Source organism: Ranitomeya variabilis, chromosome 1 (genome assembly GCF_051348905.1).
Source record: "Ranitomeya variabilis isolate aRanVar5 chromosome 1, aRanVar5.hap1, whole genome shotgun sequence".
Taxonomy (NCBI): Eukaryota; Metazoa; Chordata; class Amphibia; order Anura; family Dendrobatidae; genus Ranitomeya; species Ranitomeya variabilis.
This window is the reverse complement of record NC_135232.1, coordinates 17152771-17180223: the sequence shown is the minus strand read 5'-3', so window position 1 is coordinate 17180223 and position 27453 is coordinate 17152771. Positions and strand designations below refer to the sequence as shown.

The window sequence follows — 27453 nt, the reverse complement described above, 5'->3', positions numbered from 1 at the left end:
GGCTCTCCAAACGCAATATGGCATCCCATCTTAATTCCAGTCAATTTTGCATTGAAAAGTCAAATGGCGCTCCTTCGCTTCCGAGCTCTGTCATGCGCCCAAACAGTGGTTTACCCCCACATATGGGGTATCTGCGCTCTCAGAACAAACTGTACAACATCGTTTGGGGTCCATTTTCTCCCGTTACCCTTGGTAAAATAAAACAAATTGGAGCTGAAGTAAATTTTGTGTGAAAAAAAGTTAAATGTTCATTTTTATATAAACATTCCAAAAATTCCTGTGAAACACCTGAAGGGTTAATAAACTTCTTGAATGTGGTTTTGAGCACCTTGAGGGGTGCAGATTTTAGAATGGTGTCACACTTGGGTATTTTCTATCATATAGACCCCTCAAAATGACTTCAAATGAGATGTGGTCCCTAATAAAAAATGGTGTTGTAAAAATGAGAAATTGCTGGTCAACTTTTAACCCTTATAACTCCCTACCCCAAAAAAATTTTGGTTCCAAAATTGTGCTGATGTAAAGTAGACATGTGGGAAATGTTACTTATTAAGTATTTTGTGTGACATATCTGTGTGATTTAATTGGATAAAAATTCAAAGTTGGAAAATTGCGAAGTTTTCAAAATTTTCGCCACATTTCCGTTTTTTTTCACAAATAAGCGCAGGTAACATCAAAGAAATTGTACCACTATCTTGAAGTACAATATGTCACGAGAAAACAGTGTCAGAATTACCAGGATCTATTGAAGCGTTCTAGAGTTATAACCTCATAAAGGGACAGTGGTCAGAATTGTAAAAATTGGCCTGGTCATTAACATGCAAACCACCCTTGGGGGTGAAGGAGTTAATTAAATAAACACAGGTTGTTTTAATATTTTATTGCTCTCTCAATCCAGCTGAACACCCTCGCTTGGCAAAATAATAAACCCACAATATACATACCCTCAGATGAACTGTCACGTCCCACGAGGTAATCCATCTGAAGGGGTTAACTCAATTTACAGGCAGGAGCTGCGCTAAAGCACTCGCTCGTGCCTGTAACCCCCGGGGAATGAAGGAAAGCTGAGTGATCTGTACTTACATTGAGTTGCGGTGATGCGCCCTCTGGTGGACGCCGGCCTCAGGCAGAGAGCCTATGTATACAAATATCAAAAGACTGACCGTCACTCCCAAACACAAATCAGGTGTATGAGATCTACAAATTACTATCTTCTTCTAACTCATGTAACATTGTCAAAACATTCTGTTCTTGGAAAGTTCCCACACAGGTCTGATGTAGTCCGTGTCATTCCCACAACGATCAACAAATCTGACGTCCAAAGGCTATGGAGCCTCTTTCAGAGAATAGTCTGTAGCAGCAGCCACTCGAGGTCCTGCTGTGCTCCACGAGATCCGGCAGCTATCATGTCAGTAACTACATCACTCGCCGAGCCCTCTGTATAATGGCCCCATATTGGGCTCCGCACTATAATGGTCCCCATACAGCGCTCCACAATATAATGGCCCCATATAGTGCTCCACAGTATAATGGCCCCATATAGTGCTCCACAGCATAATGGCTCCATACAGTGCTCCACAGTATAATGGCCCCATATAGTGCTCCACAGTATAATGGCTCCATATAGTGCTCTACAGTATAATGGCCACATATAGTGCTCCACAGTATAATGGTCCCCATACAGCGCTCCACAGTATAATGGCCCCATATAGTGCTCTACAGTATAATGGTCCCCATACAGCGCTCCACAGTATAATAACCCCATATAGCGCTCCACAGTATAATGGCTCCATACAGTGCTCCACAGTATAATGGCTCCATATAGTGCTCCACAGTATAATGGCCCCATATAGTGCTCAACAGTATAATGGCTCCATTCAGTGTTCCACAGTATAATGGCTCCATATAGTGCTCAACAGTATAATGGTCCACATATAGCGTTCCTCAGTATAATGGCCCCACATAGCGCTCCACTATAATGGCACCATATAGTGCTCCACAGTATAATGGCCCCCATACAGTCCTCCTCCGTATAATGGCCCCATATAGAGCTCCTCCGTATAATGGCCCCATACAGCGCTCCACAGTATAATGGAACCATATAGTGCTCCTCAGTATAATGGCTACATACAGTGCTCCACAGTATAATGGCCCCATATAGCTCTCCACAGTATGAAGGGCCCATATAGAGCTCCATATAGTATAATGGCCCCATATAGGGCTCCACAATATAATGGACCCATATAGCGCTCCTCTGTAAAATGGTCCCCATATAGCGCTCCATGGTATAATGGGCCCATATAGCGCTCCACAGTATAATGGCTCCATATAGTGCCCCACAGTATAATGGCCCCATATAGTGCTCCACAGTATAATGGCCCCATATAGTGATCCACATTATAATGGGCCCATATAGAGCTCCATATAGTATAATGGCCCCATATAGCACTCCACAGTATAATGGCCTCATATAGGACTCCACAGTATAATGGCCCCATATAGTGCTCCACAGTATAATGGCCCCATATAGTGCTCCACAGTATAATGGGCCCATATAGAGCTCCATATAGTATAATGGCTCCATATAGGGTTCCACAGTATAATGGCCCCATATAGCGCTCCACAGTATAATGGCCTCATATAGGACTCCACAGTATAATGGCCCCATATAGCGCTCCACAGTATAATGGCCCCATATAGCGCTTCACAGTATAATGGCCCCATATAGAGCTACACAGTATAATGGCCTGATATAGCGTTCCACAGTATAATGGCCACATATAGTGCTCCACAGTATAATGGCACCATATAGAGCTCCACAGTATAATGGCCCCATATAGCTCCACAGTATAATGGCCCCATATAGCGCTCCACAGTATAATGGCCCCATATAGCTCCACAGTATAATGGCCCCATATAGCGCTCCACAGTATAATGGCCCCATATAGCGCTCCACAGTATAATGGCCCCATATAGCGCTCCACAGTATAATGGCCCCATATAGCGCTCCACAGTATAATGGCCCCATATAGCGCTCCACAGTATAATGGCCCCATATAGAGCTCCACAGTATAATGGCCCCATATAGAGCTCCACAGTATAATGGCCCCATATAGCGCTCCACAGTATAATGGCCCCATATAGCGCTCCACAGTATAATGGCCCCATATAGCGCTCCACAGTATAATGGCCCCATATAGCGCTCCACAGTATAATGGCCCCATATAGCGCTCCACATTATAATGGCCCCATATAGCGCTCCACAGTATAATGGCCCCATATAGCGCTCCACAGTATAATGGCCCCATATAGCGCTCCACAGTATAATGGCCCCATATAGCGCTCCACAGTATAATGGCCTCATATAGGACTCCACAGTATAATGGCCCCATATAGTGCTCCACAGTATAATGGCCCCATATAGTGCTCCACAGTATAATGGGCCCATATAGAGCTCCATATAGTATAATGGCTCCATATAGGGTTCCACAGTATAATGGCCCCATATAGCGCTCCACAGTATAATGGCCTCATATAGGACTCCACAGTATAATGGCCCCATATAGCGCTCCACAGTATAATGGCCCCATATAGCGCTTCACAGTATAATGGCCCCATATAGAGCTACACAGTATAATGGCCTGATATAGCGTTCCACAGTATAATGGCCACATATAGTGCTCCACAGTATAATGGCCCCATATAGAGCTCCACAGTATAATGGCCCCATATAGCTCCACAGTATAATGGCCCCATATAGCGCTCCACAGTATAATGGCCCCATATAGCTCCACAGTATAATGGCCCCATATAGCGCTCCACAGTATAATGGCCCCATATAGCGCTCCACAGTATAATGGCCCCATATAGCGCTCCACAGTATAATGGCCCCATATAGCGCTCCACAGTATAATGGCCCCATATAGCGCTCCACAGTATAATGGCCCCATATAGAGCTCCACAGTATAATGGCCCCATATAGAGCTCCACAGTATAATGGCCCCATATAGCGCTCCACAGTATAATGGCCCCATATAGCGCTCCACAGTATAATGGCCCCATATAGCGCTCCACAGTATAATGGCCCCATATAGCGCTCCACAGTATAATGGCCCCATATAGCGCTCCACATTATAATGGCCCCATATAGCGCTCCACAGTATAATGGCCCCATATAGCGCTCCACAGTATAATGGCCCCATATAGCGCTCCACAGTATAATGGCCCCATATAGCGCTCCACAGTATAATGGCCCCATATAGCGCTCCACATTATAATGGCCCCATATAGCGCTCCACAGTATAATGGCCCCATATAGCGCTCCACAGTATAATGGCCCCATATAGCGCTCCACAGTATAATGGCCCCATATAGCGCTCCACAGTATAATGGCCCCATATAGCACTTCACTGTCATCGCACGCACTTACTGAGCAGTGTGTCCGACGGCAGGGGGAGCACTGCGGGCTCCACAGAGATGGCCAATGTCCTCCCACAGCTATCACCTGGACAGCCGAGGGGACCAGCCCTGGGCACAGCTAGAGTGGTCTCAATACAAGGGATGTGGCCACCGTCTGTCCGCAGGCTCAGGGGCTGCCGTACGTGGGGGGTGTAAATGTCCTGTTCAGACACCAACACACACCAAAAAGAAAATGACAGCTCCCAGTGGTTAAAGTAATAAACACAAAACTATTAAAGCTGTACGATTAATTTTGTATTAAAAATAATTGATTATATAATAATTATTAATACAAAATTAAAAATCACGGCACCTTCCCTTTATGTAACTAGTGGTGTAACCAACAATACGGTACACGTCATACGATGACCTAAGAGGTCAGTAACCAGAAGAAACACCAATAAGTCAGGGGGCCCCTGGGTAATGCAAACAATTGTCTGGGGGCGCCACACAAACACCAATCCATACACATACCTAGCAGCGATGCGGGGGGCTATTCACGGTGTATAAACAGCCGTATATGACGCACTCAGTCTGTGGGCGGTGAGAGTGAAGTCAGATAATGGAAGCTTACTGCAGGGAAACCTCGAGACCCGCAGCTGCACGGCTCCCACCCCGACGCGCGCTCAGTGCTGATCTTCGGCAGGAGGTGGGGTCATCAGAAGAGGCATGAGTTTACAAAGTGTCATCGGCCAATCAAAAGTTAAGGTGCGTGAAAAAAACACCGGTGCCTGAAGGTAGGCGCGATATTATTATAGCGCCATTTGTTCCATGGCGCTGAACCTGTGAAAAGGGGTGTACATAATAAAAACAAGGACAATTATCGTCAACGCAATGAGTCAGCGAATGGTATGTAAAGCGTATAATACGTCAGAGGGGGTGGGGAACCAGGCGAAGTGGTGGGAGGGGACGTGGTACAATGTGGCCAGGAAGACCTGCGGCAGCAGCGTCATGTGACCCGCAAGGCCAGAATCATGTAGGGGGCACGTGACCAGAGGGCACAGAGACATTTTATTCTCCATTCTTAGTGGCCTCTGTGATGGAGGCTTAACATTCTGGACACTGGAGGCGACATACCTGCCCTTCCCCCTCCTGCCCTCACCGCTTATCTTCCCCCCTTTTGTGATGTCGCATTGTTTTGACATAACGCTGCTGTCGTGGACCTTCCTGGCCGCATCATACCACAGTGCCTTCAACTACATTGGCCACTTCCTAATCCCATCCGATTGGGCTCGGTGACGTATTATAGGATATTCCACGCCTACCTTAAGGCATTAGTGGTTCTTTCACACACCTTACCTTATGATTGGCCTATGCCACTTTTTAAACTCGTCTCTTTTGAAGATGCCAACCCCTGGCGAAGGTCAACACCAGAACACGCGTCGGGGTGGGAGTCTCTCTAGCTTTCCTTGCAGTACGTACAGCTCACTTTCTCTGACTTCACTCTCACTGCTATATATGTGTATATATTAGAGCTTTGTGTGAGCGCCCAGCTCTATTGTTACCTCCTGACTGATTTATTGGAAAAATGTTTTGTGCATCCTGGCTTTTTTTTGTTCCTCACATTTCAGTGCAATTTAGGCCACACCCCCTTGTCGGCAAAAAAAATAATATAGTGAAAGGGCTAAGAATTTTTTTGGGTGCAAAAAATAAAATAATTTTAATAAATCTATACGCAATTGTTAATATTATATATACGTCCAGTTATAAATGTCCGGATCGTTCTGAGGGGGAGGAGCCTGCAGTGACTCCGCCCTCTCCGGTCTCCTGGAAGATACATAAATAAGACAGCTCCCAAGGAAAGGTAAGTACTGATGGCGTCTTGTTTTCTGTATGCGCTCGTATGGCAGCCGGGAGACAACTCATGAACCCTCCCACTTGGCTAAAGGGAGGAGCTAGAGTGGCGGCCATGTTGCCTGTTCTGCATCTTTTATGGCTTTTGGGGGCGACTTAAAGGCAAAGTCCTAGAGAAGCCGTTTCCATATTCAGACCCCGCCACGTCTGCACAGGAGGGAGGGGAGCCGTTGCATTTCACCCGGGGTCACCCCAATACCACGCCCCGTCCCCCATTCTTCGGTCCTGAGTCACGTGTTGGTGCACCCGCAGGGGTCCCCGCAGCGCTGCTTCTGCCGCCAGAGCTCGGCCAATTCCTCCTCCGAGAACTGCGGGGCGGAGAGCATGGCGCGGTCACATGACTTCTCACAGAGCCAAGCGTCGTCCTGGTAACGGCGGGGGCCGATGGCCGCCATCCAGATGCCCATGCTGACGTCCTCGCCCTGGTAGGTCTGCAGCCGGTCGGCGTTGGCGGCGAGCCACTGGACGATGTCGCGGGAGAGGACGTAGCCGGAGCCGCAGGCGAAGGCGGGGTACGCGGGGCTCATGTACTCCAGCTCCTGCCACTTCCCCGTCCGCTCCACGGCCCAGTTGAGGCGGAAGTTCCCCCACCAGGCGTTGGGCCCCTGCACGCTCCCGTCCTCCAGGGCCCGCAGGACGTTGTCCAGGTGGATGAAGCAGTCGTCGTCCGTCTTCAGCAGAAAGGTGAAGGTGACGGCGGCCTCCAGCCAGCGGTAGAAGAGCAGCAGCTTGCGGGGGACGCTGCGGTACGTGTCCACCACGTCTACGAAGACCATGTCGCGGTGTACGCGGCTCTCCGCCTGCAGGTCCGCCTCCTCCTCCCGCAGGGCGGTGCGGTGCCGGGCCTGGCGCTGGGGGCGGGAGCTCAGCCGCCGGAGGAGCAGCTCGCCATCGTGGACCGTGTAGGTGAAGCCGCCGGCGATTCCCTCGGGGCCCTGGGAGAAGTCGTAGGGCAGGAGCCCCTCCGGGGCCGCCGTCACCCGCAGCACGCCCCCGCCGTCGTTCAGGGCGACCCGCTGCACGCCCCACATGGGCAGCCCGCCGCCGTCATGGCTGTCCCAGCGCAGCGTGCCCAGGAAACCCTCCGGGAGGACGAAGCGCTCCACCGGCTTGTAGCACAGGCCCGAGGGGACGGCCAGGCCCGGGGCGAAGCGGGCCACCAGCAGCGGATCCTCCTGCTCCGCCTGGAACAGACGGGCGCTCACATTCCGCCCCATGCCGCACCACGCCCCCAGCCGGGTGATGACGATCGGGTGCAGCACCCGGAAGGTGACGCTGAGCTGCGGGTGGCGGGAGCGGGCGGGCTCCGGCCCGGTGAAGGCCTCGATCTCCCGCTGCAGCACCGGGGACGTGATGTTCAGCAGGCGGCAGGAGTACGGGTCCTCCCGGTCCTCGGGCGGCACGGAGCAGGCCTCAGAGCCCACGATGAAGCGCAGCAGCGGGCGCCGGGCGGGCGGCAGGGCCTGGAGCCACGAGCCGCGGATGGTGTCCCGGAGGGCGCGGTGCTGCCGGGCGGACAGGACGCCGATCACCAGCGGGTGGTGCGGGGAGCGGAGCCACAGCTGCAGGAGCAGCCCGAGCAGGCAGGGGCACAGCAGCAGGAGCAGCGGGCGGCGCATCGGCTCTGGACCGCGGCAGCTCCGGTCACAGGAAGTCAGCGCGGCGCGCCGGCCAATCACAGCGCGGCTTTCACCATTGCCGGGGCAACGGCCTTAGCTATGCGCAGCTATTGGCTGAATGCCTCAGTCACGTGCTCCCCTCTCTGCAGCCCAACCGGCATGAAATTCTGTGATCTGATTGGATTTTGGGCATAAGCTGCTGCTATTGGCCACTTGTTCTGCACCTGCGCGATCGGCGTCGTGCTCTGATTGGCTAAAACTGTTCTATTGTTTGTGACTATTGGCTGTTCGCAGATAAAGCTGTCATTGGATAAAACGAACAGGTTGCGCGTCACGTGACCATAAATAACCTGCTATAGCTTTGCTGGAGCTCCGCCTCTTCCTATCACATGACCACAGGTCCTTCATCGCCAAAATCCTAAATCACTGCTTAGCTCCGCCCCCGTGTCACATGACCATCTGTGAAGGTCCTTCACTACAACTAATCCTATTTTTCCCTTCAGCCCCGCCCCCTGGTCACATGACGGTGACGTCACCACAGGTCCTTCAGCTCTCAGTGCAGCAGCTCCGTCCTGGTTGTGTGCAGCTCGTGTTCTCTGGTGTCAGCCAGCAGCAGATTTCCCGCCATTCCGGTGAGATTACAGGAGGGTTTGGTGGAGTTTTGGTGCTTGTGGTAAATCTGTGAGAGGAGAGTGTGGGGTGAGATCAGAGCTGAGGGTGAAGTGATTTTTTTTGGGAGGTTTTTTATTATTTTGTTTTTCAAGGCACAGATAGGGACAAGTCACCAGTGTTTAACCCCTTCACGCCGCGGCCCTTTTCCGTTTTTCCGTGTTCGTTTTTCGCTCCCCTCCTTCCCAGAGCCATAACTTTTTTATGTTTCCGTCAATTTGGCCATGTGAGGGCTTATTTTTTGCGGGACAAGTTGTACTTTTGAACGACATCATTGGTTTTACCATGTCGTGTACTAGAAAATGGGAAAAAAATTCCAAGTGCGGTGAAATTGCAAAAAAAATGCAATCCCACAGTTGTTTTTTGTGTGGCTTTTTTGCTAGGTTCACTAAGTGCTAAAACTAACCTGCCATTGTGATTCTCCAGGTCACTACGAGTTCATAGACACCAAACATGTCTAGGTTCTCTGTTATCTAAGTGGTGAAAAAGAATTCCAAAGTTTGCTGAAAAAAAAAAAAAATGTGCGATTTTCCGATACTCGTAGCGTCTCCATTTTTCGTGATCTGGGGTCGGGTGAGGGCTTATTTTTTGCGTGCCGAGCTGGCGTTTTTAATGATACCATTTTGGTGCAGATACGTTCTTTTGATCGCCCGTTATTGCATTTTAATGCACTGTCATAGCGACCAAAAAAACTTAATTCTGGCGTTTTGATTTTTTTTTCTCACTACGCCGTTTAGCGATCAGGTTAATGCTTTTTTTTATTGATAAATCGGGCGATTCTGAACGCAGCGATAACAAGTATGTGTAGGTTTGATTTTTTTTTTTTTATTGTTTTATTTTGAATGGGGCAAAAGAGGAGTGATTTAAAGGGAACCTGTCACCCCCAAAATCGAGGGTGAGCTAAGCCCACCGGCATCAGGGGCTTATCTCCAGCATTCTGTAATGCTGTACATAAGCCCCCGATGTATCCTAAAAGATGAGATAAAGAGGTTAGATTATACTCACCTGGGGGGGGGGGGGGGGCGGTCCGATCCGGTGGGCGTCCCGGTCCAGGGCCTCCCATCTTCTTATGATAACGTCCTCTTCTTGCCTGCGCCGCAGCGTGAAGACAAGAAGAGGACGTCATCTGATGAAGATAGGAGGCGCCGGACTGCGACACCCATCGGACCGGACCGAACCGCCCCTGGGTGAGTATAATCTAACCTCTTTTTCTCATCTTTCAGGATACATCGGGGGCTTATCTACAGCATTACAGAATGCATTACAGAATGCTGTAGATAAGCCCCTGATGCCGGTGGCCTTAGCTCATCCTCAATTTTGAGGATGACCGGTTCCCTTTAAACGTTTATATTTTTCCTTTTTTTTTTTAAACTTTTTTTTTTGTTTTTACTTTTGCTATGCTTCAGTATCCTCCATGGGAGGCTAGAAGCTGGCATAGCCTAATCGGCTCTGCTACATAGCAGCAATCATCAGATCGCTCCTATGTAGCTGAATTACAGGCTTGCTATGAGCGCCGACCACAGGGTGGCGCTCACAGCAAGCCGGCATCAGCAACCATAGAGGTCTCAAGGAGACCTCTGGTTGTTATGCCGACGCATCGCTGACCCCCAATCATGTGACGGGGGTCAGCGATGCGCGCATTTCCGGAAGCGGTAGTTAAATGCCGCTGTCAGAGTTTGACAGCAGCATTTAACTAGTTAATAGCGGCGGGTGGATCGCAATTCCACTTGCCGCTATTGCGCGCACATGTCAGCTGTACAAAACAGCTGACATGTCCCAGCTTTGACGTGGGCTCAGCGCCGGAGCCCACATTAAAGGGGGAGACACGAGACTAGTACGGCGCATGTCATAAAAGGGTGATGTGACTTTGTGCCTCCGCTCTCCCCCCGTCTGTAGGGTGACGTGACTTTGTGCCTCCGCTCTCCCCTTGTCTGTAGGGTGACGTGACTTTGTGCCTCCGCTCTCCCCCCGTCTGTAGGGTGACGTGACTTTGTGCCTCCGCTCTCCCCCTGTCTGTAGGGTGACGTGACTTTGTGCCTCCGCTCTCCCCTCGTCTGTAAGGTGACGTGACTTTGTGCCTCCGCTCTCCCCCTGTCTGTAGGGTGACGTGACTTTGTGCCTCCGCTCTCCCCTCGTCTGTAGGGTGACGTGACTTTGTGCCTCCGCTCTCCCCTCATCTGTAGGGTGACGTGACTTTGTGCCTCCTCTCTCCCCCTGTCCACACACGCAGACCGTAGTGCCCCGAATCAGTATCCGCTCCCGATATTCACCCGCCATCACAGTGCAGTGGCCATTCATTATTGATGTGAATATCTTAAATCCGATTCATCAGTATTTTTTGAGAGAATTCTGGAGTAAAACCATCTAAGGGCCCCTTTCCACTTGTGAGATAAACATCCGTGTCTCGCATGTGAAAACCAAGCTGTGGCGCCGGCACTTGGGAGCAGAGCGTGCGGCTGCCTGTATTGCTGTGCAGCCGCACTCTCCGCTCCCAAGTGCCTGCGCCAGAGCTTGGTTTTCACATGTGAGATACGGACGTGTTACTCGCAAAGGGAAACAAGCCCTAAGGCTGTAAATGTTCGTGCAGCTCCAGGTTGTGTGACTGTTTCACCAATATGGAGCATAACTCCACAACTTGTCTACTTCATGATAAGCCGCTGTGTTCCTTCTGTCTGAAATCTAACTGCAGTCCTTGTCGAGGTGCACGGAGGCGGGTGACACATTTCAGATGTGCCAAATTCATTACCACACGTGCACATCTTCCTGACTCAAGCACGGCCCACCGTGAACGTCAGCCTTTCTGAACCGGGGGCCGTTGTCCTGTAGAATCATTACACGCGGAGTCCTCGTGTAGCAGCACATAGATCGCTCTGTGGTCACAGCTGTCGCACAGTGTCGGAAGCGTAGCAGTGTAATATCTAATATACCGGAACCTCTTGGGATGGGACATACAGTGCTGCCTTGGTTAGCAGCTTATTTATATCTCCATACATGTGGCATTGGCAAGAACAGGTCACAATTCGACTTTTGTTACTTATTTTGGGTTTCTTCGTATCAATAACTGATCCATAGTATAACCTGTTAATATCTGACTATCCAATATCAGTGTTAAAGTACCAGACAACCCCGTTACACTGAGCACATCCTCAAATTGTCACGAATCCACTGATTTTCTTTTTTTTTTTTTTTTTACAGTTTTTTTCTTTTTTTTTCTATGCCCCTCCGTTTCAAAGTTATTTTCTCTGGTAATAAAACAAATGTTCCTTTCAACAGCTGGTCATGTACCAGAAAACTTCTCCGTGGACTTGTGTATTTTGTCCTCTAACACTGGCCAATCAAACATCGCTGCACCCACTTAGAAGGTTTGTGATTGACACCTTGAAGTTAAAATTTGCACCTTCTTTGGTCGGGGGAGCTCAGTACTAAAGGAAAAACTGCCCCAGAATCAGTGCATCAGCAACAGTTGGAGGAGGCGCTCCAGTGAAAGGTTTCCCCTATAAAAGCCATAATCCTCATGATCTGGAGCCTTTTAATTAGAGATGGGAGAATAGATTTGCCTCCCGTCCAGATTATTGATGGACTGGGGTCCTGCAATCGATTTTATTCTTAACAAGTCCATTGTGTTCCCAGGCAGCACAAACCGCGCACTCCGTAAAAGAAAATGACTTTGAAGTTGCCCTGCATTGAATTCTAAAGAGGCTCAAGGGACATCTCAGGAAGCCTTCAGGGCCCCCTCCACCTATGATTGATGAACATCATAATAATAATAATATTTATTATTATAGCGCCATTTATTCCATGGCGCTTTACATGTGAGGAGGGGTATACATAATAAAAACAAGTACAATAATCTTAAACAATACAAGTCATAACTGGTACAGGAGGAGAGAGGACCCTGCTCACGAGGGCTCACAATCTACAAGGGATGGGTGAGAATACAGTAGGTGAGGATAGAGCTGATCGTGCAGCGGTTTGGTGGATTGGTGGTTGCTGCAGGTTGTAGGCTTGTCGGAAGAGGTGGGTCTTCAGGCTCTTTTTGAAGGTTTCGATGGTAGGCGAGAGAAATCTTGTATGCGATTGTGGGAAGAGGGGAGTAGAGAAGGGGATCTTGTGAGGATCGGAGGTTGCGTGTAGGTAAGTACCGGGAGATGAGGTCACAGATGTATGGAGGAGACAGGTTGTGGATGGCTTTGTATATCATGGTTAGGGTTTTGTACTGGAGTCTCTGGGCAATGGGGAGCCAGTGAAGGAATTGACAGAGGGGAGAGGCAGGGGAATAGCGTTGGGACAGGTGGATTAGTCGGTCAGCAGAGTTTAGAATAGATTGGAGGGGTGCGATAGTGTTCGAGGGGAGGCCACAGAGCAGGAGGTTGCAGTAGTCGAGGCGGGAGATGATGAGGGCATGGACTAGGGTTTTTGCAGATTCTTGGTTGAGGAATGAACGGATTCGTGAAATATTTTTGAGTTGAAGTCGGCAGGAAGTGGAAAGGGCTTGGATATGTGGTTTGAAGGAGAGATCAGCGTCAAGGATTACTGGGGAGAGTGGGCAGCCATTTACTGTAATGGTTAGGTTCGTTGGGGGGGTCGCATGAGATGGGGGAAAGATGATGAATTCTGTTTTGTCCATGTTAAGTTTCAGAAATCTAGCGGAGAAGAAGGATGAAATAACGGACAGACATTGAGGGATTCTGGTTAGTAGGGAGGTGATATCTGGTCCAGAGATGTAGATCTGTGTGTCATCAGCATAGAGGTGATACTGAAAGCCATGAGATTCTATGAGCTGTCCCAGGCCAAAGGTGTAAATGGAGAAGAGCATGGGCCCCAGGACTGAACCTTGTGGGACTCCGACAGATAGGGGGCGAGGTGAGGAGGTGGTGTGTGAATGGGAGATGCTGAATGTCCGGTCTGTTAGGTATGATGAGATCCAGGATAGGGCCAAGTCTGTGATGCCAAGGGATCAGAGGGTCTGTAATAATAGGGAATGGTCCACTGTGTCAAAGGCAGCCGACAGGTCGAGGAGGAGGAGGACAGAGTAGTGTCGCTTGCTCTTGGCGGTTAAGAGGTCGTTGTTGACCTTAGTTAGGGCAGTTTCAGTGGAATGGTGTGACCGGAAGCCAGATTGTAAGCGGTCAAAGAGGAAGCAAGAAGAGAGATGGGAGGACAGTTCAAGGTAAACATGTTGTTCCAGTAGTTTGGAGGCATAAGGGGAGAAGTGATATAGGGCAATAGCTAGATACAGAGGATGGGTCAAGAGAGGGCTTTTTGAGGATAGGTGTGATGGAGGCATGTTTAAAGCTTGAGGGGAAAACACCAGTTGTTAGTGATAGGTTGAAGAGATGGGTTAGGGTTGGGATGAAGATTGTGGTGAGGTTTGGGATGAGGTGGGATGGGAGCGGGTCAAGTGCACAGGTGGTGAGATGCGATCTTGAGAGTAGAGTGGAGAGTTGATCTTCTGTAATGGTGGAGAAGTTGGTTTTGGAGGTGGAGGGCTGGGAAGTCGGGAGGAAGGGCTCTGGGGGTTGTCGACCAAAACTGTCTCTGATGTTATCAATCTTCTGCTTGAAGAATGAGGCAAAGTCTTCAGCTGAGATAAGTGGGGAGGGAGGAGGTGCTGGGGGACGGAGGAGAGAATTGAACGTGTTGAATAACTGTTTAGGGTTGTGTGACAGGGACAATATGAGAGATGAGAAGTAGGTTTGTTTAGCTGTGGCGAGTGTGGTCTTGAAAGTAGTGAGGGACTGTTTGAATGCGATGAAGTGGTCGTTGGAGTGGGATCTTTTCCATCTGCGCTCAGCCGCCCTGGAAGCTCGCCTCAGTTCTTTGGTCAGGCTGGTGTGCCAGGGCTGTCTGTTGATTTTGCGAGCTTTGGTATGTGTAAGTGGGGCAGCAGATTCCAAAGCTACAGCTATTGTGGTCTTATATAGAGCGGCAGCGTCATCCGCATTGTGTATGGAACTTATGTCTGTGAGAGGGAGGAGGGATTCAGAGAATGAATGTAGGTCAAGGTGTTTAAGATTTCTACGAGGGTGTGAAAGTTTGTGGGGTGGGAATTGTAGACATGGAGTGGAGAGGGAAGAGAATGTGAGAAGGTTGTGGTCAGAGAGAGGAAGAGGTGAGTTAGAGAGGTTAGATAGGGAGCAGAGGCGGGTGAAGATGAGGTCCAGTGTGTGACCATCTTTGTGAGTGGCTGCAGAAGACCATTGAGTGAGGCCGAAGAAGGAAGTGAGAGATAGAAGTTTAGTGGCAGCTGAGAGGGAAGTGTCAATGGGGATGTTGAAATCGCCCATGATGATAGTGGGGATGTCCGTGGAAAGGAAATGAAGTAGCCAGGTGGTGAAGTGGTCAAAGAAGATGGTGGCTGGCCCTGGGGGGCGGTAAATGACAGCCAGTTGGAGGTTGGAGGGGGAGTAGATGCGCACAGAGTGCGCCTCAAAGGAAGGGAGGGTAACAGAGGGTGGCAGTGGGATTGGGGCGAAGGAGCAGTTATCTGACAGGAGAAAACCAACTCCTCCGCCATGCTTGCTGCTGGGGCGGGGTGTGTGAGAAAGGTGGAAGCCACCTTAAGAGAGTGCAGCAGGGGAGGCTGTGTCAGAATGGGTGAGCCAGGTTTCGGTGATGGCGAGGAAGGAAAGTTTGGTAGTAACAAAAAGATCATGGATGTAGGAAAGTTGGTACAGACAGAGCGAGCGTTCCACAGAGCTCCTGTTAGTGGGACTGGGGAAGCGGGGGCTGGGCGAATGGGTATAAGGTTAGAGAGGTTACGGAAGTTTGTGATGGAGCGTGGATGGGAGGTAGAACTGACTGTGGGAATGTGGTGAGGAGGACCAGGATTTGGAGAGATATCACCAGCAGTGAGAAGGAGCAGAGATAGTGTTAGCAGGTGGGAGCAGGAGAGAGCGTGAGGGGGCTGTCTGTGCTTTGAGACAGAGGATTGTATGTTAAGGAACAGTTCTGAGGAGGAGGTGAGATGGATGGGGAGGATTGAAGAGGAGATGAACAGTTCCTTACTTGGTGTGGGGATTGGGGGAGTTTGCAGAAAGTGAAAGATTATAGGGGTAAAAGTGACAACAAACAGAAACATTGTTTGCAGTGACTGGCCAGTTACCTTCAGTTCCCTTCAGGTTCCATTCAGGTTTTAATTCTAATGTAATCCACACTTTTAGGACCCACTTCTAGGGATCACACTGCAGACTAAAGTCATGCAGACTTTTGCTATGCAATATATGGAAAACTAAGTGCGTTCAGGTGTGAAGCAGAGAGGAGTGGTCTCTGCTCATCTTGGTCAGAGAATTAAGAGTGGACCAGATGCATACAATCAAGCCAGAGTAAACAAGGTCATAAATATCACAGGGTAAGCTGGGGTTAGCTGAAAGACATACCATATGAAAGCAAGAAGCAGAGGGAAGTCTATGTGCAAAGCTGGGTGATGTACTATGTGCACTTCATAGCAGGAGAGCTGGGTGGATGAACATACCTGTTGGAAGAATAGAGATGCTTGTTAGAGTGCGATGGTGGCAGGTAGCAGGGCACAGTCTGTATACATCTTTCAGGTTTTAATTCTAATGTAATCCACACTTTTAGAACACACTTCTAGAAATCACACTGCAGACATAGCAGGTAAAATCTCAGTTGAGCAGAGAGCCTTGACGAGCATCTGTTGGGGGTCTTCACCGGCGGTGTAGATAAAGTAGAATATATCATAAGAGGTGGACGGCGTTACAATCAGAGATGTGATGCCAAACATGATTCAGAGACTTCCTTAGGGCCACTAATCGCTTATTAGAATACAGCACTGGACAGCTTCAGTGATCTGCTTATAAGTTTATCGCCAATCTGACAATACCTGGAGTTTACTTAGCAAAATCCTGATGACAAGATCGCTTTAATGAGTCCAATGTGCTTGAAAAGTGACCGGCACCTCTGTGAGCCACACCAAAAATCTTAAGGTACTGTCACACTCAGCGACGCTGCAGCGATATAGACAACGAGCCGATCGCTGGAGCGTCGCTGTTTAGGTCGCTGTAGAGACGTCAAACACAGCAGCTCCAGAACGATGCAGGAGCGATCCTGTGACGTAACGGCGACTCATTTATCGTTCTCACAGGTCGTTAGCTCCATGTAAAACATTGCTGGCATCGTTGCTTTTGCTGTCAAACACGACGATACACGCCGACCTGACGACCAAATAAAGTTCTGGACTTCTAGCTCCGACCAAAGATATCACAGCGGGATCCAGATCGCTGCTACGTGTCAAACACAACAAGATCGCTATCCAGGATGCTGCGACGTCACGGATCGCTGTCGTTCTCGTTGTAAAGTTGCTGAGTGTGAAGGTACCTTTACTCCAATCCTTGGCAGTAAGATTTATGTCGTAAGGAATTCTTGAACTCACCATCAAGTAGACGAACTGTGGCGTCCTGCCCCCGTTCCACCCTTTCTCTGCCCCTATTGATGGAGCTCTGCAAAGCAGGCGTGAAATGACAAAAACTGCAATTTTTTGTGCAACTTGTAGTGGCGCAAAGTTTTTGCGACTTATCAAAGTGTTTTTCTCCAGAATTCTGACAAATGTACTTTGGTGAATTCAAGGCCATGATATTTAAATCAATAATGAATTTTCACTGCCCACTGTGCCTTGTTAATTCGGGAATTGATTTTGATGAAGGACATGACTTAGTGTGTAAAGTCACCAGAGATATCAGATGCAGGACACAGAAGATGGCTGTACCGGGGGTCACCAGGGATATCAGACAGAGAGGACACGGGAGATGGCTGTACCGGGGGTCACCAGAGATATCAGACACAGAGGACACTGGAGATGGCTGTACCGGGGGTCACCTGGGATATCGGACACAGAAGATGGCTGTACCGGGGGTCACCAGAGATATCAGACACAGAGGACACGGGAGATGGCTGTACCGGGGGTCACCTGGGATATCGGACACAGGAGATGGCTGTACCGGGGGTCACCAGAGATATCAGACACAGAGGACACGGGAGATGGCTGTACCGGGGGTCACCTGGGATATCGGACACAGGAGATGGCTGTACCGGGGGTCACCAGGGATATCAGACAGAGAGGACACGGGAGATGGCTGTACCGGGGGTCACCAGAGATATCAGACACAGAGGACACGGGAGATGGCTGTACCGGGGGTCAACTGGGATATCAAACACAGGAGATGGCTGTACCGGGGGTCACCAGGGATATCAGACAGAGAGGACACGGGAGATGGCTGTACCGGGGGTCAACTGGGATATCAGACACAGGAGATGGCTGTACCGGGGGTCACCAGGGATATCAGACAGAGAGGACACGGGAGATGGCGGTACCGGGGGTCACCGGAGATATCAGACAGGATATGGCTGTACCAGGAGTTGGAAAAAATAGAATTTTACAAAATTCCAGTGTGAACTTTTTGGTGTAGGTGATGACTGGAAAGGTGACTGCTGGGACATTATACAGGACGGCACTGGAGGATTCTGGGTGATGAGCGGAGAGGTGACTGCTGGGACATTATACAGCACTGGAGGATTCTGGGTGATGAGCGGAGAGGTGACTGCTGGGACATTATACAGCACTGGAGGATTCTGGGTGATGAGCGGAGAGGTGACTGCTGGGATATTATACAGCACTGGAGGATTCTGGGTGATGACTGGAAAGGTGACTGCTGGGACATTATACAGGACGGCACTGGAGGATTCTGGGTGATGAGCGGAGAGGTGACTGCTGGGACATTATACAGCACTGGAGGATTCTGGGTGATGTGCGGAGAGGTGACTGCTGGGACATTATACAGCACTGGAGGATTCTGGGTGATGACTGGAAAGGTGACTGGTGGGACATTATACAGGACGGCACTGGAGGATTCTGGGTGATGAGCGGAGAGATGACTGCTGGGACATTATACAGGACAGCACTGGAGGATTCTGGGTGATGAGCGGAGAGGTGACTGCTGGGACATTATACAGGACGGCACTGGAGGATTCTGGGTGATGACGGTGTCGCTGTTGTCAGGTTCCTATAAGGTGTCAGGACGTCGCTGTCTATCTCTCCATGGAGGAGTGGGAGTATCTAGAAGGACACAAAGATCGGTACCAGGACGTGATGATGGAGGAGCTCCGGCCTCTTACACCACGAGGTGAGAGGAGAATCGTGTATATAATATAATATTATAAATATATACTTGAGTATAAGCTGAGATTTTCAGCCCTTTTTTTAGGCTAAAAGTGCTCCTCTCGGCGTATACTTAGTCATTGTCCCAGTGGCTGGGCGGGGGAGGGGGACCGGCAGGAGTGGCGGTTGTCACATCATACTCACCTGATCCCGGCGCGGTCTCTGCACCTCTCTGCTTCTCAGATGGTCTCTGGTGCCTGCAGGTCTTCCTGTGTTCAGCGGTCACGTGGTATCGCTCATTTAAGTAATAAATCTGGATGCGACTCCAGTCCCATAGGCGTGGAGTGCATATTAATTACTTTAATGAGCGGTACCATGTCACCACGGAACACAGGAACAAGCTGCCGAGAGTCAGAGACCATCAGAGAAGCAGGGACCGCACCAGGATGGGGTGAGTATGACGGGGGAGGGTGAGCCATGCGATATTCACCTGTCCCCGTTCCACCGCTGTGCTCTGTCTTCCGCATCTGGCTGTGACGGTCAGGTCAGAGGGTGCGACGTGGTTATTGCGCGCCCTCTGCCTGAACAGTCACTGCAGAGACCTGGAAGACACTGGCGCGTGGCGGTGGACCGGGGACTGGTGAATATCGCAAGTGTCTGGGGCCTGAGCCAGCGGCAACACCGGCACCTGGCCCCCATAGCGCGCCGGTGTCCCCACCTGCTCAGGACACCGGCACCAGACCCCCAGTGACGAGAGGCGAGTATGTCATTTTTTTTTTTCATTTTTTTTTTTTTAAATCGCATCAGCAGCAGCATTTGGTGTATAATATTCTATGGAGCATCTTATGGGGCCATCATTAACCTTTGTGCAGCTTTATGTGGGGCAAATATCTGCATGGAGCATTATATGGGGCTCCTGATTCAATATGGATATTCAAAAACACTTATCCTACTGATGTCTCAATTTATTTTACTTTTATTGGTATCTATTTTTATTTTTCAAATTCACCGGTAGCTGCTGCATTTTCCACCCTAGGCTTATACTCGAGTCATTAAGTTTTCCCAGTTTTTTGTGGCAAAATTAGGGGTCTCGGCTGATACTCGGGTCGGCTTATACTCGAGTATATACGGTAAATATTGGCGTACAGTGATTATCCGGTAGCACTGCACTTGCAGGTCATGTACATGACCCGAATTTCTGTCTAAGATTTAAAAAAAAAAAAAAAAAAAGGCGCGGGACAGGTTGTTGGCCTAGTAGCCTTGTATTGTGCTGAGCACAACAATTGAGTTTTCAGAGAAGATGGCACCAGTCACGTGCAAGTCATGATCCAAGGAAAGCGAATATAGAAAAAGCTCCATGGTGTCAGTGCTGCAGCCAGATCCAGAAGGTGTTAAGGAAACAATTTGTTTATTGAACATGTAACATTATTATTATTTATTTATATAGCACCATTAATTCCATGGTGCTGTACATGAGAAGGGGTTACATCAAAATACAAATATCACTTACAGTAAACAAAACTAACAATGACAGACTGGTACAGAGGAGCGAGGACCCTGCCCTTGCGGGCTTACATTCTACAGGATTAAGGAGACAGTAGGTCGGGGGTTGCGGTAGCTCCGATGGTGTTGAGGTGGCCGTAAGGTCATTACAGGCTGTAAGCTTCTTTGAAGAGATGGGTTTTCAGGTTCCGTCTGAAGGATCCAAATGTGGTGGATAACTGGACGTGTTGGGGCACAGAATTCCAGATGATGGGGGATATTCGGGAGAAGTCTTGGAGGCGATTGGGTGAGGAGCGAATAAGTGTGGAGGAGAGAAGGAGGTCTTGGGAGGACCGGAGATTACGTGAGGGAAGATATCGGGAGATTAGTTTGGAAATATACGGAGGAGACAGGTTATGGACGGCTTTGTAGGTCAGTGTTAGTAGTTTTAAACTGGATACGCTGGGAAATTGGGAGCCAGTGAAGGGATTTGCAAAGAGGGGAAGCAGGAGTGTAGCGAGGAGAGAGATTAATTAGTTGGGCAGCAGAGTTAAGGATGGACTGGAGGGGTGCGAGAGTGTTAGAAGGTAGGCCACAGAGGAGGATGTTGCAGTAGTCGAGGCGAGAGATGATTAGGGCATGCACAAGCATTTTGGTAGAGTGAGGGTTGAGGAAAGGACGGATTCTGGAAATATTTTAGAGCTGGAGGCGACAGGAGGTGGCGAGAGCTTGGATGTGCGGTTTAAAGGACGGGGCAGAGTCAAGGGTTACTCTGAAGCAGCGGATTACCGGGATGGGGGAAAGTGTGAATTCATTTATTGTGATAGATCAGGTAGGGAAGATGTGCGAGATGGAGGAAAGATAATTAGTTCGGTTTTGTCCACATCTCGTATCGTAAGGCAATTGTCTATGCTGTGAAGATACGAGATGTGCAGCATCTGAAACAACGGATACTGGAAGCCTGTGCTAGCATTTCTTCTGCGGTGTTGCTATCAGTGTGTCAAGAGTGGGAGAAGAGGGCTGCATTGACAATCCAACCCAATGGGCAGCACTTTAAACACATTTTATAAGTGGTCATAAACTTGTAAATAACTCATGAAAGAATAAAGTTAAGTTAAAACCAAGCACACCATTGTTTTTCTTGTGAAATTCTCAATAAGTTTGATGTGTCACATGACCCTCTTCCCATTGGAAAAAATAAAGTTGGATCAAAAATGGTCGACTTCAAAATGACCGCCATGATCACCACCCATCTCGAAAAGTTTTCCCCCTCCCATATACTAATGTGCCACAAACAGGAAGTTGATATCACCAACCATTCCCATTTTACTTAGGTTTATCCATATAAATGGCCCACCCTGTAGTTTAACATTTTATAATGTTTGTATATTTGACCTTTTGGAGGTTGGTGATTTTGTTAGGATAAAATTTATTCTAAGATTCCAGTCTTCAATCGTTAAGAGTGACTGTATTGAGTTTATATGGCTGCGAGCTTGAAAAATAAGCAAATATTGGAATGTGATTCTCTTAATGTGTTTATTACCAAGTGGATGAAGAGCAGAGGAGAAATCTAAGGAAAATTTAAGATTCTTGCAGTTTGCCATCCAAAACTTTGAAGCAGATTGCAAACCAAAGTCGAACACTGTAACTTGGAAGATCGTGGAGCTGGAAAATTTCTACCAACATATAAGCCAGCTGTGGAGCAGATGGAAGTTTGTGTGATGAAGCAAAATAAAACATTGAAAGAAAAAAGGTCCACCACAATCAGACAACGGTCCACCACAATCGGACAACGGTCCACCACAATCGGACAACGGTCCACCACAATCGGACAACGGTCCACCACAATCGGACCACGGTCCACCACAATCCGACGGCTGTGAACTTTTTATGCTTCTTGAAGATCTGTAACAGAGTTTTCAGCCCGAGGTTCTTGCACAATAGGCTGAGGATGTGAAGGACCTAGAGGCACCCGGTGAAGAGATATAAACTGTGCAGACACAATGCCACAAACTCTTTGGCATCTTATTTTTATTTAGGCTACCAACAGAATCTAGAATTGAATCCTGTTCTTCATCTTGCGCTTGCGAGACCAGAGAGAATAATGGGCCCAAGTTAAGACTTTCCGGCAAAGAGCTTTAGAGATGAGAGAATATTTCTTAGATGGAGAGCTAGTAGAAGGGAAATATAGAAACAAAAATATGTTCACATTCCATTACATGTGATGGGAACATTTCCTGAGGTATCATGTGGATCAAAGGACCTGAAAAGTGCATCAGGCTTGTGATTTTTCCCAGCTGGATGGTAGGGGTAGATTAAGTCAAACCTCAAGAAAAAAGAGTGACAATTGAGCTTGATAAGATTTCAGCTTTATCTGACTGAAGGTACTTAATGTTTTTATGGTCTGTATAGATGGTCACTGGAAGCTTGGCTCATTCAGACGAATGTCACCAATCCTCTATAGCCAATTTTATGACTAAATGTTTTCACCAATAAAGTAATTCTATTCTGCTGGAAGAATTTCCTGTCCTGGAGAGGAAACTGCAGAAAAAGATGGTGTAAATCCAGTTCTATGGAGAAGATTTGGATGTCCTCCCAGTAGACTAAAGCCTTCCAAGGACAACATCTGCAAGGAGTTTGCATCTTCTCTCCCCATTCTTGTATGGGTTTTTTTTTCTGAGCTTCTAATCCTCTTTCACAGCAATAAAGACAAAGTCCTTCAGTCTGGTGACAGATTCTTCTGAAAATAATATCTACTGACGATAATTTCCACCTGCCAATTTGCATGGGTTCTTTATGGCCTTTCTGGGAGGAGATTTTGCAAATTCTCCAATATTCGAAATCTCAAAATCCTGAGAATTTTCCCTCTTTAATATACAAGTCCACACAGGTAGCGAGAGAAATGAGTTCATTAAGGAAAGGTGGTAAATCTCACTTTCATCGTCAAGATCGGTCAATAGGTAGCAAAGTTCTAAACTGGATAGCACAACATCTCACAGAGTTAGTTCTCTGAGCCAGAGTATAGAGTTCAGCAGTTGGGGAGAATGATCTGGTTCTCCAAACACTCTGCAGATGTCTGACAGGAAGGGAGGGAGATAATGTATCATAAGCTTTTCTTTTTCCCATTAAGATTCAGGGCTAGCCATAGCATCTCCGAACAGGAAAGAGACACTAAGCCACTTTGTACCGGTCAGAAAATAATAGGTAGATGCACCATACACGAAGCCTTGGCAGGACTTAGCATTTCTAAGCGATTAGCATTAGACAGATGTGGAGATGATGCCTAAGAAAAATGTCCTAGATGGAAAAGGGAGGTTGTGGTAGTTGTTGACATGCCAGAAATGAAACCGTAGATGTTTGGGATAGTAAGTTGCATGACCAGTCCAGATAAATCCTCCCTATGAAATGGCAACTGGGTTCATTCTGCATCTTAGAAATACATGTCATGAATATTTTAGGGCTCCTCTAGCGTGGTGGGTTCTGGTTGTGTGAGCAACATATACTGGAGGAAGTCATAAAGTGTATCATACTGGATAGCGAACAGAACAGTGCATGAACCGGCGAGGACCAGTGCATCTGGATATGCTGGACGGCAGATGGATATAGGAAGCACAGCCAAATGTACGGACTCCTCTGGAGCAGCATAATCGTAGATAGGGCAGCACCAGGATAGCTGAGATGGCAGAGGTACTTGATGAAGCAGAGTTGTAGCCGTGGTGGTACCAGAATAGCAAACATGAGTTCGTTCTTGGGTACCTTCCTGTAATAGAGTTATAGGTGTGAACAAAGTTGAAAATGTAAAAAAGAATTGCAGTTATGAGTTGGGTGGTGGTAGATGGTTGCAGGTAGCAGATGAGCAGAGAGTAGTGGAAGCATAGTTAGACTCCTTGTACCCTTATGGTAGTAATGCATGTGATGGCAGTTTTATCTGAATACTCCTAATCCTGATTTAAAAGGCCTTGGATGATGACATCAAACATGCTTGCCAGCAGCAGAGGGAGACGGCCATAGAAGGGAGCAAAGCCCGGTGCTTGAGCCTAGTGACATGAGTAACAACTGTTCTTACTACTATACCTTGCCAGACATATGTGCTTTTGCAAGTTGAAAATTAATATTCCCTGACACATAAAGATAGAGTTAATGGTTTTGAGAGCAGTGCATGATTAGACAGGTGTACAGCAAGACGTATTCAGGCACGGTGTCTGGTATATAGGTATACGGAGAGTGTGTAGTCAGTTACTGTATGTCTGTGTCTCCTACAGAAGGATCCAGGAGAAGGAACTCATTAGAGAGATGTCCCCGTCCTCTGTATCCCCAGGAGGAGAATCCCAACATCCCGGAGGATCATCAGGTAGATGACACTGAAGCCCCCACAACATCTGACCATGAAGTGATGGGACCTGAGCTCATCTTACATTTTTCTTTTCAGGGTGAAGATCTGATTGATATTAAGGTTGAGGTTATAGATGAAGCAGAAGAGACGATGGATTTATGGGCCGATCAGCAGGGTGAGGAGGGGAGACTGTCATGTCTGAGCAGTGGTCACCTACTACTCACATCATCACTGTGTATTTCCTACAGATGGATCCAGGAGGAGAAATCCACCAGAGAGATGTCCCCGTCCTCTGTATCCCCAGGACTGTCTGGAGGAGAATCACAACATCCCGGAGGATCATCAGGTAGACGGTGCTGAGCCCTGTACCGGATCTGTATATGGGGGGAGGGGGCATTTCTGGCCCAGCGTCATAGATGGTTTCTTCAGTTGATCTGTTGGCTCTTCCTGACCTTACACCATATACCTGTACGTCTTTCCAGCAGTGACCATATCCAGCGGGGTTATACTTCCATGGGTAATCCTGATTGTTGGTACTTTACACCTTGAAGCTGTTCAGATCCTGAGCCATGTCTTCCAATCCAACATTTAATGTATATGTGCTTCACATGCCCGAAAGGGGTTAAATCTACACTGAATTACATAACATAAAAGGGGCGACCGGGGACTGATAGATCTTCTATTGGTCAGTGAAAAGCGGACAGAGCTAGGACATAGCATGGATGGCAACGACCCAATTACTTGGATAGGTTAGCTTGGCTCGCAAGTTGGATAAAACACGAATACCTTGCTGCTGTTGTTTTTTTTATTATTATTATTATTATTATTTGGAGGTCCTGGAGAAAGGGGGAAAAAAAGTCATGGCGCTATGTAAGAAGCCACAAAAAAAAATAATTAGAAAAGGTTTGTGTCTGGCACCATCAAATTCCCAATTGTACAGAATTGTTAAATCTGTCATATCAGAGGGAAGATCTTACTAACATTAAAGTGGAGGAAGACATAGAAGAGGCGTTGAGAGGAGGTCAGCCATGTAGGAACGTCGTGAAGGACGAAAATCCAGATGTGTTCACAGGTACGTAATTATTTCCATCATTTATATCCTTGTAATAATGAGATCACATTTCCTAAGTTGAGATTCATTAAAGGTGATGTCACAGCTCACCTCCTCCTCCTCCATTATAATAATGACTCTATATACAGTAAACTCAGGATCCACTATTCGCAATAGGTGATGTCACAGCTCACCTCCTTCTCCTCTTGTACAATGACTGATATCACCTGTTACATAGTAAATAACACAGGATCCACCATTCACAATAGGTGATGTCACAGCTCACCCCCTCCTCTTGTATAATGACTGATAACACCTCTATACACAGTAGATAACACAGGATCCACCATTCACAATAGGTGATGTCACAGCTCACCTCCTCCTCCTGTACAATGACTGATATCACCTGTTACATAGTAAATAACACAGGATCCACCATTCACAATAGGTGATGTCACAGCTCACCTCCTCCTCCTGTACAATGACTGATAACACCTCTATACACAGTAGATAACACAGGATCCACCATTCACAATAGGTGATGTCACAGCTCACCTCTTCCTCCTCCACAATGACTGATAACACCTCTATATACAGTAGATAACACAGGATCCACCATTCACAATAGGTGATGTCACAGCTCACCTCCTCCTCCTCCTGTACAATGACTGATAACACCTCTATATACAGTAGATAACACAGGATCCACCATTCACAATTGGTGATGTCACAGCTCACCTCCTCCTCCTCCATTATAATGATGACTCTATATACAGTAAATGCAGGATCCACTATTCGCAATAGGTGATGTCACAGCTCACCTCCTCCTCCACAATGACTGATAACACCTATATATACAGTAGATAACACAGAATCCATCATTCACAATAGGTAATGTTACAGCTCACCTCCTCCTCCTCTTGTACAATGAATGATATCACCTGTTACATAGTAAATAACACAGGATCCACCATTCACAATAGGTGATATCACAGCTCACCTCCTCCATTATAATGATGTCTCTATATACAGTAAATGGAGGATCCACTATTCACAATAGGTGATGTCACAGCTCACCTCCTCCTCCTCCACAATGACTGATAACACCTCTATATACAGTAGATCAGTGATTTTCAACCTTTTTTGAGCCGCGGCACACTTTTTATATTTAAAAAATCCCGGGGCACACCACCAACCAAAATGGCACAAAATGACACTAAAACAGTACATATTCTACATATAGTTAATAATATAAATTCTAAATGTATTTATACTCACTCAGTGTGAATATACAGCGTTTCCGCGCTGTATTTTCCGCACCATGTTCACAGCGGATTTGGTTTTCCATAGATTTACGTGGTACTGTAAACGTGATGGAAAACTGATACGAATCCGCAGTGACCAATCCGCTGCGGATCCGCAGCCAAATCCGCACCGTGTGCACATAGCCTAATTCTAACCCTAATTCCAGCCCTAACCCTAATTGCAACCCTAATTCTAACCCTAACCCTAATTCTAACCCTAGCCCTAAGTGCAACCCTAGCCCTAAGTGCAACCCTAAGTGCAACCCTAGCCCTAAGTGCAACCCTAGCCCTAAGTGCAACCCTAGCCCTAAGTGCAACCCTAGCCCTAAGTGCAACCCTAGCCCTAAGTGCAACCCTAGCCCTAAGTGCAACCCTAGCCCTAAGTGCAACGCTAGCCCTAAGTGCAACCCTAGCCCTAAGTGCAACCCTAAGTGCAACGCTAGCCCTAAGTGCAACCCTAAGTGCAACCCTAGCCCTAAGTGCAACCCTAAGTGCAACCCTAGCCCTAAGTGCAACCCTAAGTGCAACGCTAGCCCTAAGTGCAACCCTAGCCCTAAGTGCAACCCTAA

The 27453-nt window shown here is 48.0% G+C and overlaps 3 protein-coding genes across 5 annotated transcripts in view; 1 reads left to right on the top strand and 2 right to left on the bottom strand.

Moving 5' to 3' along the window:
- The window catches only part of LOC143793567 (uncharacterized), a 222596-nt gene that overhangs the window by 139361 nt on the left and 55782 nt on the right, over positions 1-27453 (bottom strand). The gene's annotated exons all lie outside the window — the stretch shown is intronic.
- LOC143793571 (UDP-GalNAc:beta-1,3-N-acetylgalactosaminyltransferase 2-like) lies at positions 6066-8196 on the bottom strand. The gene has a single exon (XM_077280644.1). The coding sequence runs from the start codon at positions 7929-7931 to the stop codon at positions 6543-6545; it is 1389 nt and encodes a 462-aa protein (XP_077136759.1). The 5' UTR covers positions 7932-8196; the 3' UTR covers positions 6066-6542.
- LOC143793545 (uncharacterized) overlaps positions 8433-27453 on the top strand; it is a 40494-nt gene continuing 21473 nt past the window's right edge. For 2 of the 3 annotated variants that reach the window (XM_077280610.1, XM_077280609.1), the window contains exons 1-5: positions 8447-8563; positions 24459-24547; positions 24626-24704; positions 24778-24875; positions 25493-25601. In XM_077280610.1, coding sequence (XP_077136725.1) covers positions 8452-8563; positions 24459-24547; positions 24626-24704; positions 24778-24875; positions 25493-25601 — 487 coding nt within the window. In that variant the 5' untranslated portion in view covers positions 8447-8451. Of the gene's footprint in view, positions 8564-18615; positions 18740-24458; positions 24548-24625; positions 24705-24777; positions 24876-25492; positions 25602-27453 lie in introns of all 3 variants that reach the window. The other variant, XM_077280611.1, reaches the window with a different exon arrangement.

What these genes read in the sequence shown, in the direction of transcription:
- LOC143793571 (XM_077280644.1), bottom strand. Translation starts at nt 7,931, where the DNA reads ATGCGCCGCCCGCTGCTCCTGCTGCTGTGCCCCTGCCTGCTCGGGCTG.